The 26,186-nt window shown below is 46.9% G+C and overlaps 1 protein-coding gene and 1 non-coding gene across 2 annotated transcripts; one reads left to right on the forward strand and one right to left on the reverse strand.

Moving 5' to 3' along the window:
• RAB11A (RAB11A, member RAS oncogene family) lies at positions 1–25,468 on the reverse strand. Its single transcript, XM_044279383.1, has 5 exons — positions 25,310–25,468; positions 18,512–18,707; positions 17,253–17,446; positions 5,700–5,780; positions 1–790 (listed from the first exon to the last, which is right to left on the reverse strand). Exons 1-5 carry the CDS (start codon positions 25,347–25,349, stop codon positions 651–653), a joined length of 651 nt encoding a protein of 216 aa, XP_044135318.1. The 5' UTR covers positions 25,350–25,468; the 3' UTR covers positions 1–650.
• A 446-nt stretch (positions 25,469–25,914) lies between these two features.
• On the forward strand, positions 25,915–25,986 carry TRNAQ-CUG. Its single transcript has one exon. It is a non-coding gene; the product is annotated as a tRNA-Gln (tRNA).
• Positions 25,987–26,186: the final 200 nt, after the last annotated feature.

Here is a 26,186-nt window from a genome sequence, read left to right on the forward strand (position 1 = left end):
TTTAACAGTATAAACACTTTATTACACATCACACCTGTTTTTTTCCATGTAGTTTCGATAGATCAAAACAGCGGTTCTAGCAATGAGTGACATACAAGTGACATTACCTATTACTAGATTAGAGTGAGAAAAACAACCCATAAACAGAAAAAAGATCTGTTAAGTCACAAGGTATGAGGAGAATACGCCTCCAGCAGACAACATGCTTTTATTTCATATATTATACAGACATCTCTGAGTGGAGAGGAAGAGGAGGATGGGGCGGGGGGTTAGGGGGTCGGGCAGACCTGGAATCATCTTAACTTTAGAGGAGGAGGAGGAAGGCAGAGCAAAGGGAGAGAGAAAGAATTAGATTGTTTCTTTAATATATGGGAAGTTGAAAATCATAAGAATTTAAGACATGTAAAAATCCAGATGGAATAGTAAAATTAAAGTTCTTACACACATACACTCAAAAAATATATTAACAAAAAAAGAAAAAAAAAAGGGGGGGGAAAAAAAAAAAAAAAAAAAAAAGAATTCCAGAGTCCAGTGCAGGACGTGGGGAATATACAGAGCCTGGCACCTCTAGGACTGGACAGGTACAGAGCCTGGCCCCTCCAGAGCTGGACACAGGGATTCGAGGCCTGGCACTTTGCAGGCAGCAGCCGTTATATGTTCTGACAGCATTGCATCTTTGGTTTATTTTCAGTGGTCGGTGGGACATGGATGGGAACTACGTTGTTACTGGGGGACATGTCATTCTCACGTCTATCAGACATCTGCTTCTGGGACACGATGCGGTAAATCTCTGAAAAACAAAAATAGACACGCATAAGAATGGCCGAAGTCCAGCCACATACAGGACATGCGACACCAAATCCGGAGAGCAAGGATTTTTGGCAGGACAGGTTACAGGACACGTCAGTGTAAACAGAGCTCCTCTCGTGGAAATCCTCATCCGGCAATTACTGCAGTGCACCAACGACAAGCCCTGGCTACAGGGGGTCATTCTTGGAGAGTCGTGGGGCACGGTTACAGGTGGATTTTCTGCAGTGGAGCTGCACAGTAGCAGAGAGGTGAAGGAGATTTTCCCAAAACTCATCCTTACACGGCGGAGAGTGCCTGTACCGGAATCCGCGCATAACTGGACACATGGTGCATTGGCCTATTCTCAGGATAGGTCATCAATAAATAGATCGTGGGGGGTCCGACTTCAGGCGCCCCTGCCGATCAGCTGTTTGAAGCGGAGCAGATGTAATTACACTGCATCATCGCTCTAAAGGGGACGACAGGTAAACCTGAAGAGGAGACGGGCTTGCATAGGCGCTCATATTCCTTCAAACAACTGATCAGTGGGGGTGTCCCCCACCAATCTGATATTGATGACCTATCCTGAGGATATAATAAAATATTACACCACTGCACAACACATTTAAAGGGCTTCTGTCAGCCCACTAAAAACAGGTTGTTTTTTTTTTTGTTAATAATAATCCCTACACTGCGAGCTCCCTATACATAAACTAAATATTCATTTTGGTTCAGTAGATTTTGTTAAAAAGCAATTTTTATTATATGTAAATTACCTGTCTACCAGCAAGTAGGGCGGCTACTTGCTGGTAGCAGCCGCATCCTCCTCTCATAATGACGCCCCCTCCGCTGTGTGAGTGACAGGGCCAGGGAACGGGATCGTTCTCTGCTGGCCCTGTTTGAATTCAAAATATCGTGCCTGCGCCGTAGCTGTCTTTAATCGGTGCAGGCGTACTGAGAGGCGGCCGCTCTCTTGGCCGCTCCATCCTCAATGCGCCGGGTGTAGATGTGACGTCATCGGCGCAGGCGCATTGAGGATGGAGCGGCCGCCTCTCAGTGCGCCTGCGCCGATTAAAGACAGGTACGGCGCAGGCGCGATATTTTGAATTCAAACAGGGCCAGCAGAGAACGATCCCGTTCGCTGGCCCTGTCACTCACACAGCGGAGGGGGCGTCATTATGAGAGGAGGATGCGGCTGCTACCAGCAAGTAGCCGCCCTACTTGCTGGTAGACAGGTAATTTAGATATTATAAAAATTGCTTTTTAACAAAATCTACTGAACAAAAATGAATATTTAGCTTATGTATAGGGAGCTCGCAGTGTAGGGATTATTATTAACAAAAAAAAAAAAAAGGGTTTAGTGGGCTGACAGAGGCCCTTTAAATCTGCAGCATGTCCATTTATGTTGCGGATATCTGCCACATTTTACCCTTTGCAAGGCAGAAGGTCAAAATGGCAGGAAATCAGCAGCATTTTCACAGCAAAAACCACATGATTTTGGACACACGCTAGAGACATGAGATTTGGAGACCTGAAGACTATGGCACCTACCCAAAGGTCTGAGAAAGAAGGATCATAACCCATGCAATCCTTTCTATCTCTGGACATGCAGAGCTCCAGAGGTGTGGTGCAGCCACTAGCCCCTTTCTACCTGCCGAAATAAACTTGCACTTTAGGCTCAATCAGACCTGCAGATTTATGGAGAGGCAGGCGGTGAACAAGTACGCCAGGGGCAGAACAGCAAAGCTTTTAGTAATACATTTACTAGCTGGAGCTATTTCCACAATGAATGTGGGCACATTATACATGACTGTGTCAAGTTCCAAGTGCCAGTCCCTGTGCCAGTGCACGATCCTGACCCAGGAGACAACTAGGAAGGCATATACAAACAGCTTTCTTTTCTTAGGCAGCATGTTTGAGATCAGGAGGAGCTGAGCAGACTTATAACCTTGTGGGAAAAAGATTCAGAAAAACGTATCTAATTTTTATTCAAGCCTCTGCTCGTTCATGCACTGAAGTCCTGTGGGCGGTGCCAACAAGTATCTGACGGCTAACTGCGTGACTAAGTATACAGTAAAGGCTGTCAATCACGAGAAGGACCGCCCACATGACAAGCGGGGGGAAAAAGCAAAGGGTTACAAGAATAAACTGCAAATTTTACACAATCTTTTCCCATAAAACTATATATCAATCTGCTCAGCTCCTCCTGCTCTATAACATGCTGCCTGCAGATTGCACTGCACTTCCTGGGGACCCTTTAAAGGGCATCTGTCAGCAGATTTGTACCCATGACACTGGCTGACCTGTTACATGTGCACTGGGCAGCTAGAGACATCTGTGTTGGTCCAATGTTCATATGTGTCCGCATTGCTGGAAAGAATTATGTTTTATTATATGCAAATGCGCCTCTAGGAGCAACTGGGGCGTTGCCATTACACGAAGAGGCTCAGCTCTCTCTGTCTCTGCACTTTGATTGAAGAGGACCCCTGTCAAAGTGCAGAGGGTGAGGCAGTCGCAGAGAGAGCAGAGCCTCTAGGAGTAAAGACAATACCCCAGTTGCTCCTAAAACATCTATTTTTCTCAGTAACATAGGCACATATGTACATGGGACCAACACATGCCCTCAGCTGCCAAGTGTACAAAAGTACAAACGCCCTTTAAACAAACTGTCGCCAATGACTACTCTCTAACACATATGCAAGTACCATATAGATCACAATTAGATTAGCCTATGGGAAGAACACCCTGGTAACTGGCGCATCGTATATGATCCATTTGCATCTGTCATGACAGCAGGGGTGGGAGTATGTCCTGGGAGTACTTCTCATAAGGTCATAGAAACATAGAATGTGTCGGCAGATAAGAACCATTTGGCCCATCTAGTCTGCCCAATATACTGAATACTATGGATACCCCCTGGCCCTATCTTATATGAAGGATAGCCTTATGCCTATCCCATGCATGCTTAAACTCCTTCACTGTATTTGCAGCTACCACTTCTGCAGGAAGGCTATTCCATGCACCCACTACTCTCTCAGTAAAGTAATACTTCCTGATATTACTTTTAAACCTTTGCCCCTCTAATTTAAAACTATGAAATATTCTCTCTTTTACCTTGTTGATTCCCTTTATGTATTTAAAAGTTTCTATCATATCCCCTCTGTCTCGTCTTTCTTCCAAGCTATACATGTTAAGGTCCTTTAATCTTTCCTGGTAAGTTTTATCCTGCAATCCATGTACCAGTTTAGAAGCTCTTCTCTGAACTCTCTCCAAAAGTATCAATATCCTTTCCAAAAGTATCAATATCCTTCTGGAGATATGGTCTCCAGTACTGCGCACAATACTCCAAATGAGGTCTCACTAGTGCTCTGTAGAGCGGCATGAGCACCTCCCTCTTTCTACTGGTAATGCCTCTCCCTATGCACCCAAGCATTCTGCTAGCATTTCCTGCTGCTCTATGACATGGTCTGCCTACCTTTAGGCTGGGTTCACACCTGAGCGTTTCTCAAACGCGCGTTTTACGCGAGTTTTTTGTAATAGTAAACGTGCGTTTGACGCGCGTTTGTGTGATTGACTGCAGTGTCCTATGGCCACAAACGAGCGTCAAAACGCCCCAAAGAAGCTCAAGTACTTGATTATGCGTCGGGCGTTTTACAGCGCGATCGTACGCGCTGTAAAACGCCCAGGTGAGAACCATTCCCATAGGGAAGCATTGGTTTTCATGTGTTGAGCGTTTTACAGCGCGTTTGAACGCGCTGTAAAACGCTCAGGTGTGAACCCAGCCTTAAGTCTTCTGAAATAATGACCCCTAAATCCCTTTCCTCAGATACTGAGGTTAGGACTGTATCACTGATGTTATATTCTGCTCTTGGGTTTTTACGCGCCAGGTGCATTATCTTGCACTTATCAACATTACATTTTAGTTGCCAGATTTCTGACCGTTCCTCTAGTTTTCCTAAATCCTTTTCCATTTGGTGTATCCCTCCAGGAACATCAACCCTGTTACAAATCTTTGTGTCATCAGCAAAAAGACACACTTTACCATTGAGGCCTTCTGCAATTTCGCTGATAAAGATATTAAACAATATGGGTCCCAGAACAGATCCCTGAGGTACCCCACTGGTAACAAGACCTTGGTCTGAATATACTCCATTGACTACAACCCTCTGTTGCCTGTCCCTCAGCCACTGCCTAATCCATTCAACAATATGGGAGTCCAAGCACAAAGACTGCACTTTATTGATAAGCCTTCTATGTGGGACAGTATCAAAAGCCTTACTAAAGTCTAGATAAGCAATGTCTACTGCACCTCCACCATCTATCCAGTATTTCCATTCACTGTTTATCAGGTGCCATAACTTTTTTTTCTTAACTCTTGTGTAGGTGAATGCCTGCATGTAATGTGTTTAGATTACTAAACATATTAGTATTTTTTTTATTACTACATTTTTCTCTTATTGATTGGAAGCTGTGATTCTAGCCCCTCATATTCTCTCTTTGGGCCCATCTTGTGTAGTTTTACTAATGATAAATTCTAGACAAGACGTCTTTAATACAGGTCATTACTACAGGATTGATAAAGGAATCAGAAGTGCCCTCTTATACGGTGTGACGCCAGCACTGTGTACTTGGCACTCATTATCTTATGACCTTGGAACTACTGGCTGGGATTCAGCTTATTACACGTGTGCAGAGGTCTACGACTGCCCCCACACACTGGGCCGGATTCATTAAGTTACATAGCAGATTACATTTTCCAACACATCCAATCTCTGCACCCTAAGACACTGCCCGACCATAGTGAACGTCTTTGCCTGTATGGTGTAACGGAAGAGGGGGACGGAGACAGCACCCGCTGCCTTACTAGACCCGGTACTACACAGAACGTTAGTCAGGCAGTTGCTCCTCACCTGTCAGGATAGTCTGGAAAGCGGCCTCCACATTTGTAGAGTCCAGGGCCGACGTCTCAATGAAGGACAGACCGTTCTTTTCTGTAACGAGAGGCAGAAAATGACAATGAACGAGATGCTTCAGCGAATACACCGATATAAGCTATACACCATCAAGGCCGCGTGCACACAGCGCAGATCTGCCGCAGTTCAGACCTACCAGATTTATCAGCGACGTGCAAGGTTTACTGTGGAAATGGATACTGGGGCAGATTTATGGAATGGTCTAAAAGGCAGTGTCTCTGATGCCCACAGAAACCAATCACAGCACTGCTTTCATTTTTCAGAAGCAGAGAATGAAATGAAAGCTGCGCTGTCATTGGCTACTACGTGGAAGAACAAACCAAATCCATAAAAGGAGGAGGAGGGGCCCCTAGTACAAGTAACAGAATGTCGCCGCTGTATGACTTATGTACTGCAGCCATGTCCTACCAAGCAAATTACAACCTGGCAAAAAGTTACTGTGAGTGCAACACCCCAACAGATTATACTGCACAGTATATTAACCCTTTCAAGACCCTGAGATTTTCTGTTTTCGTTTTTTTAGCCTCCCTGCAGTCCCGGAGCCATAACTTATTTTTCTGTTCGCATAGCTGTACGAGGGGTAATATTTTGCAGGACAAGTTTGCACTTTCTATTGACACGATTTAATATTGCAAACAATGTAGTGGAAAGCTGGAAAAGAATTCCAAATGGGGTTGAATATATAAATATATATTTTTTATATTTAAAGGGGTTGTCTCACTTCAGTAAGTAGCATTTATCATGTAGAGAAAGTTAATACAAGCCACTTACTAATGTTTTATGATTCTCCATATTGCTTTTTTTGCTGGCTGGATTCATTTTTCCATCACATTGTACACTGCTTGTTTCCATGGTTACGACCACCATGCAATCCAACAGTGGTGGTCGTGCTTGCACGCTATAGGAAAAAGCACTAGCCTATATACGCTCCCATGGTCCGGCCACCAGAGAGGCTGACGCTTTTTCCTATAGTGTGAAAAGACTAAAAAAAAAAAAAAAAAATTGTGAATCTGCCATTTTGTTTCCCTATTATGATGTTCAGTTTTAATAGTACAGGTGTTTTGGGACACAGTGGAGCAAATTTTTATTGTTTATTTTTTATCATGGGGAAAAGGGGTTAAATAATTTTTATTATATAGTTTAAAAAAAAAAAACATGTATTTTTTTACACTTGAACATGCAAATCATTAGATTGCTTATCACACAGACTGCAATTAATTACTATTGCAGCCTACAGGACATCCAGTACATTTCTATTTCCTAGGAGCACAGCGCTCCCGGAAAAAAAGCCTTCCAGATGCCCTGGTCACAACAGCAGAGACCCGTCAGCTATGGCGTGCGCAGCTGGCACCATCTTTAAAGTTCCTATTTTATACAGGACATGTATGATGGAGGAAGGGAAGGGATAAAGAGGTTATTATTCCTGCTAGAAGTTATGAATTACCAGCATTTTGCAATGAAGGTCCAGATGGACATTACCAATTGGGGGGGGGGGTGTCCCCGCACAGTCTGAGATCCAATCAGTGATGCCAGTTTCAGATTGTGGAGGGACACCGCCCAACTGGTAACACCCATCTGGGCTTTAATTGCAAACTGCTAGTAATTCACTCAAACGTCTACCAGGAATAATAAAGGAATAGCACAACATTCAGACATAAGAATAGATGCTCCAGAATTGTTAGTACACGGGGAATGCAAGTAGTTACTAAAACAGACATGTCAGGAGAGGTGTGACTGTAAAGGAAGAGTTGTGTCAGTGCCCATCCCTTCTCCGTGCCATCAGTACCAGTCATCAGGAGGCACATCACTGCTTGCTGGCACTTTTCTTCATGTACACTGAGGGATTATTAAAGAAGGCTCAGAAGTCATCTTCAGTTCGGCCAATCAGTAGCCCGTGGGATTTTTTGTTTTCCCTACAAACGCTTCCACATGCCAGACCAAGTCCACCAACCAACGAATCAGTCTTTAAAACCCTGGAATCTCTGGTCCTTTTGCAAAAAGGTAAATGACTGGTTAATCATGCCATACACATTCCTTTTTCAGATGACATCTTGTAATGTGGCTGATCACATTGTCGGACAAGTCGGTATTTTTGCAAGTTTTCCAAAGTATAGACATCTGAAATCGCCGGCTCGTGTGTATGGCCAGCTTAGGGCGACCGTGTTCAATTCACCCATTTTTAGAGATGTTGTTGATATGGCACATTCCTTTTCAGACTAGAGGTTGTGCGATATTAAGCAGATTGTAAAGGGTACCACTGGGAGCCCCTTGATGAGCCGTTACTGCTGGGAGGACCCACACAATAAAGCTTTGCTTTCCTGCAGCACTGAAGTCACTAGGGCAGGGATGCCTAACCTGCGGCCCTCCAGCTGTTGCAAAACGACAGCTTCCATCATGTCTGGGCAGCCTACAGCTATCAGGGCATGCTGGGAGGTGTAGTTTTGCAACAGCTGGAGGGCTGCAGGTTGGGCATCCTTGCACTAGAGCACTGATAAAACTAGAGCATTAAAGGGGTTTTCTGAGACTTGGTGATGGATAGGTCATCAGTATCTGATTGTTGGGGGTACGACACTCCCGCCGATCAGCACTCCTGTGAGCGCCGTGCCCTTCTTGCAGCTTTTCCTAGGCAAAGTGATGTCACGTTCATTGGTTATGTGGCCTAGGCACAGCCGTTATACTATGTGCGGCGCTGTACTTTGTGAGCACTGAGAATCTACAAAGCTCACAGAAGCATCGGAGCCTTCTCAAACAGCTGATCTGCGGGTGTCCCGGGTCCACCAATCAGATACTAATGACTTAAAAACAGTCAGTTGGTGTATGCTGATTACAACAGAGAAGGGCATCTCTGGGGTTGAGGTGAGCTCAAAGATGGCACACAGAGTACCTGTGACACTATGGTTCCCAGGAGGGCTCCTGTTTGCAGGCTTCATATTACAGATTCATAATATGGCCAAGGGTACGAGGTCTAAGGATAACCTCAACCCCAGGCTAACACCCCCAATACATGAAGTAAAGAGTCTCAGTAAGAATATGGCCCTAACAGAGTACATGACACTCACCAGGCTAGCAAATAAAGCAGTCACCATCTGCACACAACCATTTCTCTCAACACCAGTCAGCCAGAGTGACACCATTGTTCAGTGTATACTGCGCGTTCTTTATTCACCCTGGTCCAAGCCCACTCTTTGCCAAGCACTTACTGGCTACCTACCAGACCAAACAAAGGAAAATCTGATACGAGGCCGTCCATATCTTCCATTGCAGAAAACGGAAGAAGTAGCCTCAGATCAGGCTTTCCAGCACTTGCTCTTTGTAAGGCTACTTTCACACTTGCGGAAGAGTGAAACGGCAAGCAGTTCCGTCACCGTTACTGCCTGCCGGATCCGGCAATCTGCATGCAAACAGAAAGCATTTGTAGACTGATCCGGATGCGGATCCGTCTTACAAATGCATTGCAATAAAAGATCTGTCTCTCCGTTTGTTATCCAGAGAAACGGATCCATTCTATATTTTTTTCACATTTTGACCGGAAGGACGGATCCGGCATTGCGGTATTTTGAATGCCGGATCCGGCACTAATACATTCCTATGGAAAAATAATAAAAATGCCAGATCCGGCATTCAGGCAAGTGTTCATTTTATTGGGGCCGGAGATAAAACCGTAGCATGCTGCGGTATAATCTCCGTCCTAATAGTCAAAATGACTGAACTGAAGACATCCTGATGCATCCTGAACGGATTACTCTCCATTCAGAATGCATTAGGATAAAACTGATCAGTTCTTCTCCGGTATTGAGCCCCTAGGACGGAACTCAGTGCCGGAAAAGAAAAACGCTAGTGTAAAAGTACCCTAAGAGAATGAAGAAAAGAGGGGTTATTCCACCAAACTGTGTATAAATAAAAATGACATACCGTTCCCAAATAGCACATTAATTTAGGTGTGTAGCGGTGTTAACAGACTGCTCAGATAGGAGAGCAAAAGAGGAGCAGCAATCAAAGAGCAGGAAACATACCCTAAGGGGGCATTCACATAGGTGTATTAATTTTGTGGTCAGCAAAAGGTGTCCACAGCCTTTAAATAGTTATGTGGCCAATAATTTTTTTTAGATAAAGGCTGACAACGCTGTAATATAGTACAGTAAGTCATACCTCTCCATTTCTCATGCCGCTGCAGTTACAACACTTTCTGGTCTCTCTAGAAACACTGGAAAAATGACTACTTAGTGAATCACTGTCCGCAGTGGTGACCCAAAATGCAGAACAAACACGGCCGGAGTCCTCCAGACACCACTTTGTGGAGTTCCGCTCCAGATATAGGTTCGGATCCTAGCGGTGGGACCCGCACCTATAAGACAATGGGGGCATATCCTAGCGGTATGCCCCAGTTGTCCGAGATGAGACAACTTCTTTAAAGACAAAGCTGACAAAGGGTTGGCATTAGGTTAAAGGGTTGCCTGGACAGTTTTTTTTTTTGTTTAGAGCGGAGTATAATAAGTCACTCACCTACCGATGTCCTGATGCCCATTGTTTCGCTGCTTCCTACTGCCCTGCCAGTCTCCACTTCCTGGACCCACTAGACACACAGGAAAACAGTTGGGTCACCACTGCGGACAGTGATTGACTAAGCAGTCATTTTATCTGTGTTTCTAGAGACCAGAAAGTGTTGTAACTGCAGAGTCATGAGAAATGGAGAGGTATGACTTACTGCATTATATTACAGCGTCGTCAGCCTTTATCTCGAAAAAATTATTGGACACAAAACTATTTAAAAGGCTGTGGACACCTTTCGGCCATTTTTATTTTAATTTAAAATGTACATAGTTTGTCTAAAAGAAATGTTTGTAATTAGGTTATTAAAAACGTGTATTCAGTATCTTCTATATATTCTTATACATTGCAGGCTGTTCAGTTACCCTCAGTGTGAAATCTGTCAGACAACCTCTTAGGCTGGTTTCACACGAGCGAGTTCACTGCAGAGTGCCTGTGAGAGCTCCCGTCCTGACCTACCTAGCTCTCATAGGATGGCATAGCATTATATTGATTTATGATGCTATGTAACCCTTACAGTTCTGGAATGTATTGTATAACAATGACAGCATTATGTACAGACCAAGAAGTGGCGCTTATTATTGGGCTTAGAGTCCAGTGCGCAAACCGCAGCATAAAGAACCATCCAATTTTATTTTATTTTTTATGTTAAACATAAAAATACGATGTAAACAATAGGTCATTGTCTGATGACACGTTCCCTTTCAGTGCACCAACGCTGAGACGCTTTTATGGGGGAAACAAATTTTATGGCAAGTACAAAAATCTAGTTTTCTCATTCGTATCATTGGGGGACACAGAGTTGACCATGGGACGTTACAGAGCAGTCCCAAGGGTGGGCATAAACAAGAACCCTCCCCCAGAGAAGCGTCAGAAGACGCAAAGGTGTGTACTCTGTAAAATTTGGAAAAGATGTGCAAAGACGAACAGGTAGCTGCCTTGCATACCTGAAGGGCCGAAGCCCCATGATGCACTGCCCAAGAGGCCCCCACTGCCCAAGCAGAATGAGCAGTAACCCGCAAGGGTGGGGCCCAGTCACTGATGCAGTACGTTTCCGCAATGGCCAAACGAATCCATCGGAAAATGAAAGTTCTAGACACAGCCAGCCCTCGTCTCAGGCTCTCTAGAATGACAAACAGGGAATCCGTCCGCCGGAAAGATGACATCTGGGACAGATGGATGCGAACAGCTCGAACCAAATCCAGAGTGTGGAGCGACTGCTCACGAGGATGAGACGGGTCAGGACAAAGTGAAGGGAGAATAATCTCTTCATTGAGATGGAATACCGACACAACATTCGGAAGGAAGGACTGAACAGGGCGAATGATTACTTTGTCCTGATGGAGGATCAGGAAGGGCTACCGGCAGGAAAGAGCTGCGAGTTCAGACACCCTACGGATGGAAATGATTGCCATAAAAAAAGGCCACCTCGTAGGACAGGAAGCGAAGCAACACCTGCTGCAAAGGCTCAAACGGTGGTGAAGACTGGAGAGTGCTGAGCACTAGATTAAGATCCTAAGGATTCAACGGAGGACGGAAAGGGGGCGCAGCGTGCGCAACCCCCTGCAGAAAAGTCTGAACCACAGAAAAAGAATGAAGAGAGCTGAAACTTGCTCTTTGAGGGATCTGAGAGCCAGCCCCAAGTCCATGCCCAACTGCAGGAAAAACAAGAGTCGCGGCAATGAGAAACGAATGGGAGACAGCTGGTGACGCTCGCACCAACTAAAGTAGGACTTCCAGGTCCGGTGGAAGATTCGGGAAGACGACGGCTTTCTGACACAAATCATGGTCTGGACAACAGCATCCAAGAAACCCCGAGCCCTTAGTACAAATGTAGAGACCCTAAATTCGGGTGGAAGATCGGTCCCTGTGACAAGAGGTCCTCCCAAAGAGGAAGACCCCAGGGTTCGTCAGCGAGGAGAGTGACTAGAGATGCGTGCCACACTCGGCATTGCCAATCAGGGGCCACGAGAATGAGGGGGGGGGCCTTCGGACCTGATCTTCCAGAAGAGACGTGGAATCAGAGGAAGAGGAGGAAACACGTAAGGAAATGTGAACTGACTCCACAGAATCACTAGGGTGTTGCATGCCAGGGCCATGGGATCCCTGGACCACGCAATGAAGTTCTCAACCTTGTGGTTAAAGCGGGAGGCCATGAGATCCACGCCTGGCCGACCCCATCGCTCGGCTTGCGTCCGTTGTCTGCACCGTCCAACGGAGAGGAAGGAAAGAGCAAAATCGGGACAGAGGGGAGGACCTGAATTCCAGCTTGTAACCCTCTGCGATGACCTCTCTCACCCAGGCATCCGAGACGTGAGCCAACCAAACATGACAAAACAGATATAGCCGGTACACCCACCCGATCGGAGGGCGCTGGAAGCTGCACGTCATGCAGAGGAGGTCTTGGGGTTATAGGACTTGGAGCCCTGTTGACAAGGATGCCAGAAAGGGCGAGGTTTGAAGGAAGGCTTGCGCTTCTGATCCAGGGCAGACTTGTCGGTTGACCACTTGGGGCTGGAAAAAATCCAAAAGGGGTGAAAAATTGGTTTTTACGCTTTATTAACTTGTTGAAACAAACCCTGTTCTGTGGTAAATGGGTGCTCTTATCACCTGTAGCATCAGAAATTATCTTGTCCAGGTGTTTGCAAAAAAAATAATCTTCTGCCTGTAAAGGGGAGGGCCGTCAGGGTCCGCTTTGAAGCATTACCTGCCGCCCAGCAAGAGAGACATAGGGTACGGCAAATAGCCAACAAAAGGGCTGACAAGCACGCCATAAGCCTGGCTGCATCCAGAGAGGCCTCACAAATATACACTCTGACATGGGAGAGCTGCAGGGCAATATCAGAAAGTTCCCCCGAGGAGTGACCCTGACGTAGATTATGTGCCCACTCACCCATAGCTTTGCTCACCCATGTAGAGGCAAAAAACGGTTGCAGTGCTGTGCCCACTGCTTCAGATTTTGCGAAAGATTCCAATTTTTTATCCCCGATATTAGAGAAAGAAGACCCATCCGCCATCGGCAAAGTGGCATGTTTTGCCAAGCGGGATACTGGCGGGTCAACTGAAGCGCCAAGATTCATCCCAGGATACAACTGAAGGAGGGGGAGCGGGGAGAACTTCAAAATGGAGTCAGTCCCTAGCGAAACTACGGATAAGCACACGCGCGACCGTTCTGCCGACCCTGCTAAAGAGTCCTTCGCCCTCCATCCGGCGTCTTCAGCTCCATTGGCTCCAGCCGGATCACCACCTTCGGTGTGCGGCCCCTTGGGGAGGGCTGCTACACCGGAACAGAGGTGATCCGAAGGCTGGTGGGCTGCAGAGGCTTTAGGAACCTCTGGTCCTTGACTTCTGGAGACCGGGAAGGAGTAGCGGGCTTGGGGACCCCCTGGTCTCCCATCTCCTGGGTGGGCGTGCAGGCAGCTAATACTGCCTGAAATACAGCTACAAGATAAATAATAATAATAATAATAATAATAATAATAATAATAATAATAATAATAATAATATGGAAGAAAATTAGCAGACCTGCAAAGCAGGGAATGTCTGCCTCCTACAGACACTAAGCTAAAACTGATTTAGCTTAGTCCCTGTAGGAAGGGTATAGCTGAAGGGAGGAGCTCACACTTTAGTGCTTAGTGTCGTCTCCTAGTGGAAACAGCTATTCCCATGGTCAAGCCTGTGTCCCCCAAATGATACAGATTAGAAATGACTTTTCCACAGCTAAACTTCTAAATGTCATCTTATCAAGTAATAGGTGTGATCTTACAAATTACTGTTCCAAAACTGATGCTGTACCCAAATGCCCCTTTACACAGGCTGATTAAACGGGCAATTATCAGGAACAAACCATTCGTTCCAGATAATGGCCTGCTCATCAGAAGAGGCAAGAGCTGTGTTTACATGTAGCACTCACCTCCCCTGTATGAAGAAAAAGGATCGCTGTCGCGACCGCTCATCCCCATAGCGAATCACTGTTTCTGGGCAGCAGACAAAAGGTTTAGGCAGCACGATCTGCTATCCAGAACCGATAATTTAGGTGGCTGCAGTAGCAATACTTTCACCTGATGAACGAGCGTTTGCTTGCTCATCGCCAGCACCTTTAGACAGGGCAATTACTGGGATGGAGTATTCCTAAGGAACGCCCCGTCTCAATAATTGTCCCATGCAAAGGGGACTTAAAAGGGGTTTCTAGGACTTTAATACTGATGACCTATCTTCTGGATCGGTCGACATTAGGGATGAGCAAATCGACTTTGAATGTACGGAGCAGGAGCTTCGTACAGTATTAGAATGTATTGGCTCCTATGAGCCGAATATAGTGTGGTACCTTGCAACCGAACCAGAGTTCAGAAAATGTTTTTTTTACAGTAAAAATTAATTTATGAACTTATTACCCGAATTCTCGCGAGACTTTGCGAAGACATTTCTATGGGGCTGAGCTGCACCTAGACCATGTGACCGATGTAGTCACTGGCCTAGGAAAAGCTAGGTCATCACTATTAAAGTCTTGGAAAGCCCTTTAAAAAGGTGTCCGGTTCTCATACTGATGACAGAATACAGGTCCTTCTACATGTGCAGATTTCTGCTTGTTAATGAGCACTGATCAAAGATACAGCATGTCGATCGTTGCTCGCCGAGTGCCGTTTACAAGAGGCAATCATCTAAGTCACCATTGTTCATCCTCATGCAGTTTTCATTTGTTGCAAGCACATTCCGATCACACAGGGCGACTAGTGATGAATTTTAGTGCCACGTGGAAGAAGCAACCACACAACAAATGAGTGTTTGCACATTAGGCATCATTGTTTACATGGGGCAATGATCGGCAACAAGCATTTTTCACCCCAAATTACCAGCCCATAAAAAAGGAACAAAGACAGCGCTAGGAATAATTAGTTATCTGTACAGAGTGAAGACTACACTATATTACCAGTGTCTTTCAGAAGAAAAGGGATCATCACTCAGATAGAACTAATTGGCAAAATAGGTACACAAACAAGAGCTGCTCAGAATTGAATAAAGCAAAATGGGAATATCCATGATTACCGGTAATTGCTGCTAGGACTGCTGAAACAGTTACTCAAATCAATCGACAAAAAAAACAAAAAGAACCTCAATGCAAATTATTATTTTTTTGATCAAGGATTTGTTTCTAACATGTGACAATGGAGAGTGAGTGAAGCGCTTGCCATTACTCACCGCTCTGGTCTCCCATCGGCTCCACACTGCACTGTCCTGGCATACACCCATCGTCAAGACGCAGTGCAACTAAATGTGCACTATGACCTGATGCTGTGTGACATCAGGTCCCAGTGCATTGTGGGAATATGCAACGCCCCTAGTAGGAAAGGTAAGTATAGTATTTTATTTGAGTACTACAACACTGCGGGGCGGAGCCGGACCCAGGGAGGGATGGCATTGGGTGCCTGATGATGGCATGGGGTGTCTGATAATGGCATACTGCCAGATACTATATGCTCCCATTGATGGTCCAGGGCAGGCCATCTGGCCATGTTCTGGCACACATGCTGGGTATTGCTTGGACCTAAAACGCTACTTGAGGCGTTTTTTTTTTTTTTTTTGTCTGGCCAAAACTCAGCTCGAATAACATGGCCGAACCCCTTTACAGTCAATTGGTGGAACCTACAGCAGCCGGCAGTATCCGTCTATACCCGATACAGTACACTGGGGATGTCGATCCCCCCATACAAGAGGGTTTGTAAGTGGCTTTGATTTAAATGTCCTATAGATTCACATAATGATCTTCAGTTGTAAAGTCATAGATAGAAGAAAAGGATTATTTATACGTCCAACAGCAAGTGAAGCCACATGTCATGTCATGCATGACTGAACCGAGCATTTACATGGAGGCACGGGCCGCAGAGCCTATAAATACATCTATGTAAAATTACTGTACATCGTGCCATTCAACAGGAAGCCAGCAGGCTCTGCAGACAGGGCACACATGAAATAAACTGCTCGAATAGATAAAAAAAAACTTAGGTATTGTATGGTATGTAATCAGCAGAAGTAATAAGTCTTCGATGCCACACACACGGAAACAGAGCTGTTACAAGGCTGCAAACATTCTGTCTAACCAAGGTACCTACATCAGGGATCAGCAACCTTTGGCATCCAACTCCTGTGAAACTACAACTCCCAGCATGCAAACATGCTCTGCTGTTCTACTAAGCATCCTGGGAATTGTAGTTTCTGAACAGCTGGAGTGCCGGAGATTGCTGATCTCTGACCTAGGTAATAGCATATATAGGTTCCTAAATACAAACCTCACATTCACGTCTTCATAGGTTAGGTTACTTTCACACTTGCGTTTATAGCGAGTTCACCAGATTTGATACTGCCATCTACCGTTGGACCCCATTGACTATAATGGGATCCGGTCAGCCTCCAGCATGATTGCCAGGCTTCAGCCGGACAAGAACAGATGCATGTAGCAGTTTCTGTCTGGCTAAAACCCAGCACTCATGCAGGAAACCAGATGGATCCCATTATAGTCAATGGGGTATGGCTGTGAACGGCTAGGCCGGATCCGGTGAACTCCGGCAGGCTGTTCTCTGCCAAATCTGATAAGCCTTAAAGGCTCATGAACACGACTACGGATGATGTCCATGTTCATTCCGTATTGTGCGGAACGGAACAGCTGGCCCCTAATAGAACAGTCCTATCCTTGTCCGTAATGCAGACAATAATAGGACATGTTCTGTTTTTTTTTGCGGAAAGAAAATACGGACATGAGGAAACGGAACGCACATGGAGTAACTTCTGTTTTTTTGCGGACCCGTTGAAATGAATGGTTCCGTATACTGTCCGCAAATAAAAAAACACGGAAAGAAAAGAAAATACGTTCGTGTGCATGAGCCCGTAGAAATATAATGGCATAACTACTTTCTATTACAAGTAACATGCTACAAAGATAATCACCTGCAAAGGCTCGAGCTTCGTCAGTGGGCACAGCTCTCAGGTGACGCAAGTCGCTCTTGTTGCCCACCAGCATGATGACTATGTTGTTGTCTGCATGGTCCCTCAACTCCTTTAGCCACCTTTCAACATTCTCATAGGTGAGGTGCTTCGCAATATCATACACCAGCAAAGCACCTACAGCGCCTCGATAATATCTGTTGGGAGAAGACAACAAGTCAGACAAGACTGAAGAAGAACCTAGCGGACACCTGTTACAGCATGAAAGTCTGTGCAAACAAGAAAGCCTCAAGGTACAAGGCAAGCTTCATCAGGACAACCTGAAGCTCCTACTGAGGTCTGTGTGGCCACGAGCACTAACCTTCCTAGAACATCCATTTGCCTTAATACAAAGGAAACGGCCACACAGAGGGTCATGCGGATTTTGGTGTGGAAATGCTGTTTATCAGCCACGGATTCCACCCTTTGCAGTGAATCTGCAGCATTTCCACTGTGTGGCCGTACCCTTAGGCCCCTTTCACACGGGCGAGTTTTCCGTGCGGGTGCGATGCGTGCGGTGAACGTATTGCACCCGCACTGAATCCTGACCCATTCATTTCTATGGGGCTGTGCACATGAGCGGTGATTTTCACGCATCACTTGTGCGTTGAGTGAAAAATCGCAGCATGCTCTATATTGTCCGATTTTCACGCGACGCAGGCCCCATAGAAGTGAATGGAAAGCGTGAAAATCGCATAGCATCCGCAAGCAAGTACGGATGCGGTGCGGATGCACCTGTATTTAATGCTCACCCCAGGTCCTGTTCAGCAAAGGAGACACAAGGAGATGCCGGGCTTCGCGATCAAGTGGACTAAGGTGAGTTAAAATTATTATTTATTTATTTTTAACCCCTCCAGCCCTATTATACTATGCATTCTGTATTCAGAATGCTATTATTTTCCCTTATAACCATGTTATAAGGGAAAATAATACAATCTTCAGAACAGCAATCCCAAGCCCGAACTTCTGTGAAGAAGTTCGGGTTTGGGTACCAAACATGCGCGATTTTTCTCACGCGAGTGCAACGCATGACAATGTTTTACACTCGCGCGGAAAAACCGTGCATTTTCCCGCAACGCACCCGCCTCTTATGCGGGCAAAAAAAACTGACGCCCGTGTGAAAGAGGCCTTACTCTATCCCTTCCTGCCCCCTGTGGATTCTTTCTACACATTTTTGATCTATCACCATTACCCCCACCCGCTATGACATATGGATGACTCACGCTGAGGTGATTGCGCGGTATCGTTCCTGTCCAGCCGTGTCCCAAATCTGAGCTTTGATTGTTTTACCGTCCACCTGGATGCTTCTTGTGGCAAACTCCACCCCGATGGTACTTTTACTCTCTAAGTTAAACTCATTGCGAGTGAATCGAGACAGCAGGTTACTTTTTCCAACTCCGGAATCTCCAATCAGCACCACTGTACAGAGGAGAACAAAAAAGGGTTAACAAAAAAATGCATGTTCTATAAAAAATAAAAATAAAAACACCCTAGACATAAATTTCCAGATTCCAATACTTAAAGGGGTTCTCCGGTAATGACATTTTACCAATTGCCAGCGGTCTGCCCCAGTTAACTAAGGATTCATACTTGCCTGCTCCCCGCCTCTCCGGTACCCGCTGTGTATACATCCGGCACAGCATGGGCATAGTCACATGCTCCACTGCATCCAATGACTGGCTTCAGCTGTATCGTGGCCACAGCGGTCGCGTCACCGCTGAAGCCATAGTGGAGCAGGCTGCTGGCACTTGGTAAAATGTCATTATTACTGGAGAAACTCTCTAGAAAGAAGCCGTCACCTCTCCTGACATGGTTATTTCAGCAACCACTGTGTTCCCCATGTAATAAATTCTGAAGCATCTATTTTTAGGACTATGTGCCATTCCTGTATTATTCCTGCTAGAAGTCATGAATGAATTACTAGCAGTTTGGAATAAGGGTCCAGGTGGGTGTTATCAGTTGGGAGGGGGGGGGGGGTCTCTGCAGTCTAAGGGCTCTTTCACACGAATGTAAGGGCTCCGTGCCCGTGCTGCGGCCCGCATACGGCGGTTCCACAATACACGGGTCACCAGCCGTGTGCATTCCGCATCATGGATGTGAACCTATTCACTTGAATGGGTCCGCAAATCCAGAGAAGTGGTGCGAAACTGAAGCACGGAAGCACTACAGAAGCACTACGGAGTGCTTTTGTGGTGTTCCGTTCTGCAAAAAGATGGAACTTGTTCTATCTCTTTGCAGGCAGATGGATTGCGGATGCCATTCGGCTGCCCCAGGGTTGGTACCCGTGCATTGCGGACCGCAATTTGTGGTCCACAGCATAGGCACGGAGCCCTTACATTCGTGTGAACAAGCCCTAACACTGGTGGCACTGATTGGATAGTGTCCGATTGTGACCCCCCAACTGGTAACACCCAGCCGGACCTCCACTGCAAACTGCTAGTAATTCAGTCATAACCTCTAGCAGGAATAACTAAGGAACGGTATATCAGAATCCTAAGAATAGCTACGAACAGCTAGAACAGAGCTGTCAGGAGAGGTTACAGGTCCTCTCTAAAGGGGTTGTGCAAGACAATAAAAAGAGACGTTTTCCCGACACCGTGGCGCTCCTGACACCCGGTTACGCAGGCCCCATTTCCTTCATTCTCAGGATCGCGGGAGGTCGGACCCCACCATATCCTAGGTGTACTTGCAGGAAGACTTTCCCCGCACACATGGATTAGAGGCGATGCACAGTCACGCCTGCTCACTTCTCTTGCAGACGTAGAAGCGTGGGAAACGTTTCGTCCTGACGGTGAGTAACCATTGCTCAGGCTCATGATTCACTGCATACATCCAGGTGCACCCGTCTGACAGGTCTCCCTACTCTTGGGACACTTCCCAATAACCTACTAAGGTGACGTCTGCTAGGGAGCGGTCTATGTCAGCCCATACAGCGGTATTTAACCTTTACCTGGCGGGACACCTGTATCCAGCACACAAATTGCCATTGAGAAGTGCACTGACCACTCCCGCTGGCAGGCATACAACAAACACCAGCGGCTTTAAAACTGGCAAACGTGCCGCCTCCTATTCAGAACAAAAGGATAACGTCAGGGGTGCAGCTATGAGCCGGAGAGAAGGAGTCCGACCAGTCAGACCTGGCACCTCCTAATTTTGGACATTTACCATGATCCCGGAGACCTTTTAATAAATATTCTGCAGGCATCGGTCTAATTAAGGACAGTTCTGACAACTCTAGCTTAAGTTGTCAGAACCCTCTCCAGATGAGTCCACGGTATCCAGTGGACCTGCAGGTGCCGAGAGGTCCAAGCGTGAGCCACAGAGGAAACGCAGAAGATAAGCTGCTCTGCATATTTGGGGTTATCAGGGTAGATTTAGTGAGGAATTTTCATTCCGACGCCCCTCCCCCAACCTGGGACCTACTCAGCATAAAGGTATGCAGGAGCAGCAGACTTGTGTACAGCGGTATACCCTGCAGCACCCAAAGGCAGATGAGAAGATAAGGGAGAGGGTCCACAAAAGTGAAGACATTCGGGGGGGCTCCCGACCCTCAGGGTGTGTCTCCTGATACTGCCCGCTGTGTACAGAGCAGTGAAACGCGCTAGCCTGCCAAGAGCCAGACATTCCATTCAATAATGGGAGGAAGTTGTGATTGCAGAGACCTACAGAGGTGTGCGGGGGTCTCCTACAAGGATGGTGCGCGGCCCTGTAACTAAGAAAAAGGTGGCGCCTCCCAGAGCTCGAATGGTGAAAGGACACACCACCTTTGCCCTGAGCAGTGTAGCTTGCGGCACAATCTCCAGCGGTGAGCCAGCAGGTGTGACACAATATGCCGGCTGTGCACTGAAGACTTGGGTGATTTCACAGGGCGTGTTGTGTGACTCACTTTGGTAACCGTGTGATGACACCCACACAGAAGGGTGCAGGGTGACTACTATGGGCCCAGGGCTCTATTCGTGTCTTCACAGATACTATACCGGGGGTCAGCAACCTCCGGCGCTCCAGCTGCTGTGAAACTACAATTCCCAGCATTCACACAGGCTCAGCTGCTCTTGCAACTCCTATAGAAGTGAATGGAGCATTCTGGGAGTTGTAGTTTCAGAACAGCTGGAGGGCCGGAGGTTGCTGATCCCTGTGCTATAGAATAGGATGACAGCGAGGGCCACACACCCAACAGGAAGGAGTACATTGCCTAAACGGAGAGATTCCCCGGTAATTGCCAGCCTCCACGTCACTGGTGCTCTTTCTTATCTGTTAGTGGCAAAAAAATTGCCTGACAACCTTTAGGCTGCCAAGACAGCTCCGACAAGTGTTGTCACCAAGTGTCAGACCCCTGAACAGCCTGGTTACATCCCTCAGATCTACAGACCTTTTCAGCTCACCCTTCTACGGCCTGGCTGTGCAGTCAAGCCGTGTTGTCCAGAGCTATAAGAAAATGTCTGCTCCCGTCCTAAAACAGCGCCACCCCTGTCCACAGGGCGTACGTAGTACTGCTGCTCAGCCTAATCTACTATAATGGAGCTGTGCAGCAATACCAGACACAACCTGTAGATGGGGGGGGGCGCCGTTTTTTTTAATCCCATATAACGCCTTTAAGATGTGGATGCATAACTTCAAAGGGTTTTGAGAGTTAAAATGAAAATTCCTAAATTGCAATATATATTAGGGTGCGTGTATATATAGTACACACACTACAGCAAAGTGGAAATCACTTCTGTCTAGCCCAGGGGTCAGAAACCTTCAGCACGCAAGCTGTTGTGAAACTACAACTCCCAGCATGCTCCTTCCACTCATGTGGGAGTTTAGAGAACAGCCAAGCAAGTGTGCATGATGGGAGATGTAGTTGCCGGAGGTTGCTGACCCCTGATCTAGCCAATCAGCATCCCCCACCCCCGATACGGAGATGCAGACTCCTGGGTCCATATGTAGTCTCTCTGCATTGAAATCACTATTTTGAAAACAGTCCCTTAAGTCTGGAGGGGATCCTTGTTGCTGGCCCTCTGTGACCTGTACATGATCATTTTGGAGGTCCCCTTTAAGGGTCCAGTCTATACTACGGCTATACACAGGGTGTGACCACCATCGCTTCCTGCATGGAGCAGTGCACCTTATCACTGACTATACACTAGGCCCAACGTGTTCTCCATGAAGAGTTTATGGTTAACCACCTCCGTGCACTGAAGAAGGGGTCACAGACACATTAACAATGCAGAAGAAACATGGCGTCTCCCAGCAATATTAACTGCAATACATCTACCGGTATAGAACAGGAGCCCCGGGGGGGGGGGGGGGGGGGGGGGGGTTGTCCATAGAGGAGTCTTGTACATGTGCTCACCCCCACACCCCACCCAACATTCCTGACTCCTGAGAGGTCAAACTGTCCTCCGACTACTGACCCTGAACACAACAAGGCTCAAAGTCCCCTGACAGGAAAACCTCCGGTACTAGAGGTGATGGCAGCACATTTTACACCGCCACTCTGATCCTGAAGGACTCACTAACCAGGAACTTAAAGGGACACTACACCTAATGGCTCTACTCTCCACATTCCCTGTAGTCCGCCCTTTCAGACTAGGGATGAGACCAGTAACGGGAAGTCCAGGACAATGCCCCCATGACGCATCGGCCATACTTCCAGATACATTCCAGCAGCTTTAGGTATAGGGCCCTATAAATCACCTGAATGACAGGTAAGGCTTACATTAGCATTGGACTTTCTTAGCAACTACGTTAGCGTCTCATTCAGCAAATGGCATTTACCAGGTAGAGAAAGTTACTACAAGCCACTTACTAATGTATTGCGATTATCCATATTGCTTCCTTTACTGGCTGGATTCATTTTTCCATCACATTATATACTGCTTGTTTCCAGGAGTTACGAGGGTTGCTGCGCATGTGTTCCCATGTGAGCTGCGGACCACCAGAGAGGATGGCGCTTTTTCCTATAGTGTACAAACACGACCACCACTGAAGGATTGCAGGGTGGTCATAACCATGGAAACAAGCAACGTATAATGTGATAGAAAAAATGAATACAGTCAGCAAAGGAAGCAATATGGACAATCACAATACATTAGTAAGTGCCTTGTAGTAACTTCATCTACATGATGGATGCCATCTGCTGAAGTGACAACCCCTTTAAGGGGTTATCCAGGGACTTGAAAAAGAGGCTGCTGTCTTCTAAAAAAAAAAAAAAAAAAAAAACAGCACCACCCCTGTCCGCAGGTTGCGTGTGGTATTACAGCTTAGCTCCATCACTTCAGCGGACCAGGGACAACCCACGGACAGGTGTGTGGCTGGTTTTGGAACAAAGCAGCCATGTTTTTCTAAACCTGAACAACCCCTTTAAATGGACGATAACTGGGAACAGCAGGTTAAATCCAGATGCAGATTAGGAGGCCTAGGTGGTGTCAGGGTCCCTAAAGTAAAGTGTGAAGAAAGCGTTTCAAGGAGATTTCACTGAAAACCAAAGGATTATTCATTCAGAGTCCTTCACGCTTCCTGACGATCTGTGAAAGCGCCATACTTGTTAGACGGGCGCCATATTTCTCCACTTGGCTGCCTAGCAACAGGCCGACCGGTGACCGGGCTGGTTCTCCACTCTGTGGTCAGTGTGTACTGCTGACACGGCACTTCCCAGGCAGAGCATCATCAGGTACTGGACTGGTCGAGGTCCGCCGATGCGGTTCAGGCCGGCCGTTCTGGTAATAATCAGCCATCAGCTCCCCTCCGTGTCCTCTCAGGAAATAACAGAATGTCCCGACTCCCAAACCAGGAAGTGGAACGCGAGGAAACCTCCCGGGGAAAGGCCGAATTTCACCAAAGTGATCCCGGCCGAGAGGAAGCCGCAGGGAAAGGTCATGGGCGGTGTGTTATCGGTGACAGGAAGTGAAGTGTACCAGTCTGCAACTTGTATCTCCAACTCTCAGCAGGCTCTTACCGGTGGGAGTAGTAGTATTGCTTACTTTGTGAGCACTGCTTCATAGAAGTGACCTGAAACCACAAGCAACTGAGCAATTGCGCAACTACAGCCCCCAGCATGTGGCGGGTTGTAGTTTGACCACAGCGGTTGAGCGGAGAAGGGGTTAATAACCGCCTGCGGAGGACATTACATCAGAAGTGATTGATTCATCCTGTAACCACTATACAGTCATCTCTGCATCACACGGGGTTAACAAGCAGTGCCGCAGCAGCAGCCGCCCGGCACGGAGGACTTACTACACTGCAGTCAGCTGCGGCCTGCTCCACCGACACTACATGCTAAGCACTGTGTATGTGTACAGATGTAGCAGAGCCCACTTGGTCATTTACCTGCCTTGATAATGCAGCAGTCCTATGTAACAGCACTTGGGCCACACGACCATCCATGTATGTACTTATTATGGCTCACGCACGCAAATGTTTTTTGCGTTCAGTATGCGTTACTTATACAGAACCATTCATTTTTCCGTTAAAAGATAGAACATGTCCTATTACTGCCCGAAAATCACGTTCTGTGGCTCCATTCAAGTCAATGGGTCCGCAAAAAAAAAAACGGAACACATACAAAATGTACTCCGTATCCGTTCTTGCGGAAACCATCTATTGGAAATGTTATGCCCAGTCCTATTCTTTCTATGTAATCACTGTATATGCCACATAGAAAAACGGAACACTACTGAAACAAGCGGATCCGTTAAAAACGGCCCGCAAAACACATCCTGTGCATGAGCCCTGACATGTATGTGCCATCTCCGTGTATGACACGTATCCACACCGTATGTGATGTAATGGGCCCTGCCATGATGAGGACACCCGGCCCGGGCTGCGGCTCTCCTCACCGGTGGCCACATCCTCCCCCTCCGGTTACCGGACCCCCCATCCCCCCTGACGCAATTCTCCTCCCGTCACCCCCTATTCCGCACGCCCCATCCATCACCCTCCCTCCGTCTATAGTATGCCCCGCCGCCAGGAACCCGTCACCTGCACCCCATTTCCGACGCCATTATGACCACGGCTGTCAGCGCCCCTCCCGCCTCTACCTTTGAAGAGATAGTCATATTCGTCGTCCCTGGTTCCCATGCTGGCGCTTCTTGTAGTGCTCCGGATCTGCAGCTATCGGCAACAACCGACAAATCTCCAGGAAGCCCGGCTGTGACCTAACCCCTCCCTGAAACAGGAACAACGCTTCCGCCCAGTCCCAGCCGGAAGCAGGAATGCAGCACTTCCGGGTTCAACGGAGCAAAGCGCCGCCATCTTGGTACACCTTCGCCCGGCATTATCTTAGACTTTGTACTCGTACAGCATTTCCTTTGCCCGTTTATTATGGCGCGTTCATTTCGTTTAGATGTACAGTTTGTGAAATATGTCGCCTAAAGTGGCCGCCACGGCGACGTGACGGGAGTGCTGCCAGAGGGGCAAAATGGCGGCGCTTTGTTCTGCGGGAGGTGTTGCAGTATGGCGGGGTGTGGGCAGGACGCTATGACACTGCAGGCAGAGCATAAAACATGAGCCGCTCCGCTGGACGCGCTGTCTGAGGCTTCCACAAAGGAGACGGAAAATGCATAGGAAGTAGGCGCGTGCGAGGAATGACGATGAGCGCTGACGTGTACGTCTTAGGCAGAGCGCGGCAGCAGCTGTAGTGAGCGGTTCCATGGTGTAATGGTTAGCACTCTGGACTCTGAATCCAGCGATCCGAGTTCAAATCTCGGTGGAACCTGGCTTTTTTTTTTTTTTTTTTTTCTCCTTTACCAACTACAGAATATTCTAGATACAAGCTCCATTGTTCTTAAAGGGATAATATCTTCCTTAGACATTAGAACTGATTTTATTTTATTTTTTCTCTTTTTAAATGGCTGCTACAGTGCACTTACATTCATATGAGGGTGTTTCCATTTTTTAAATTTTATTTTTTTACTC

The sequence above is a fragment of the Bufo gargarizans genome, chromosome 2 (genome assembly GCF_014858855.1).
Source record: "Bufo gargarizans isolate SCDJY-AF-19 chromosome 2, ASM1485885v1, whole genome shotgun sequence".
In the NCBI taxonomy this organism is placed as follows: Eukaryota; Metazoa; Chordata; class Amphibia; order Anura; family Bufonidae; genus Bufo; species Bufo gargarizans.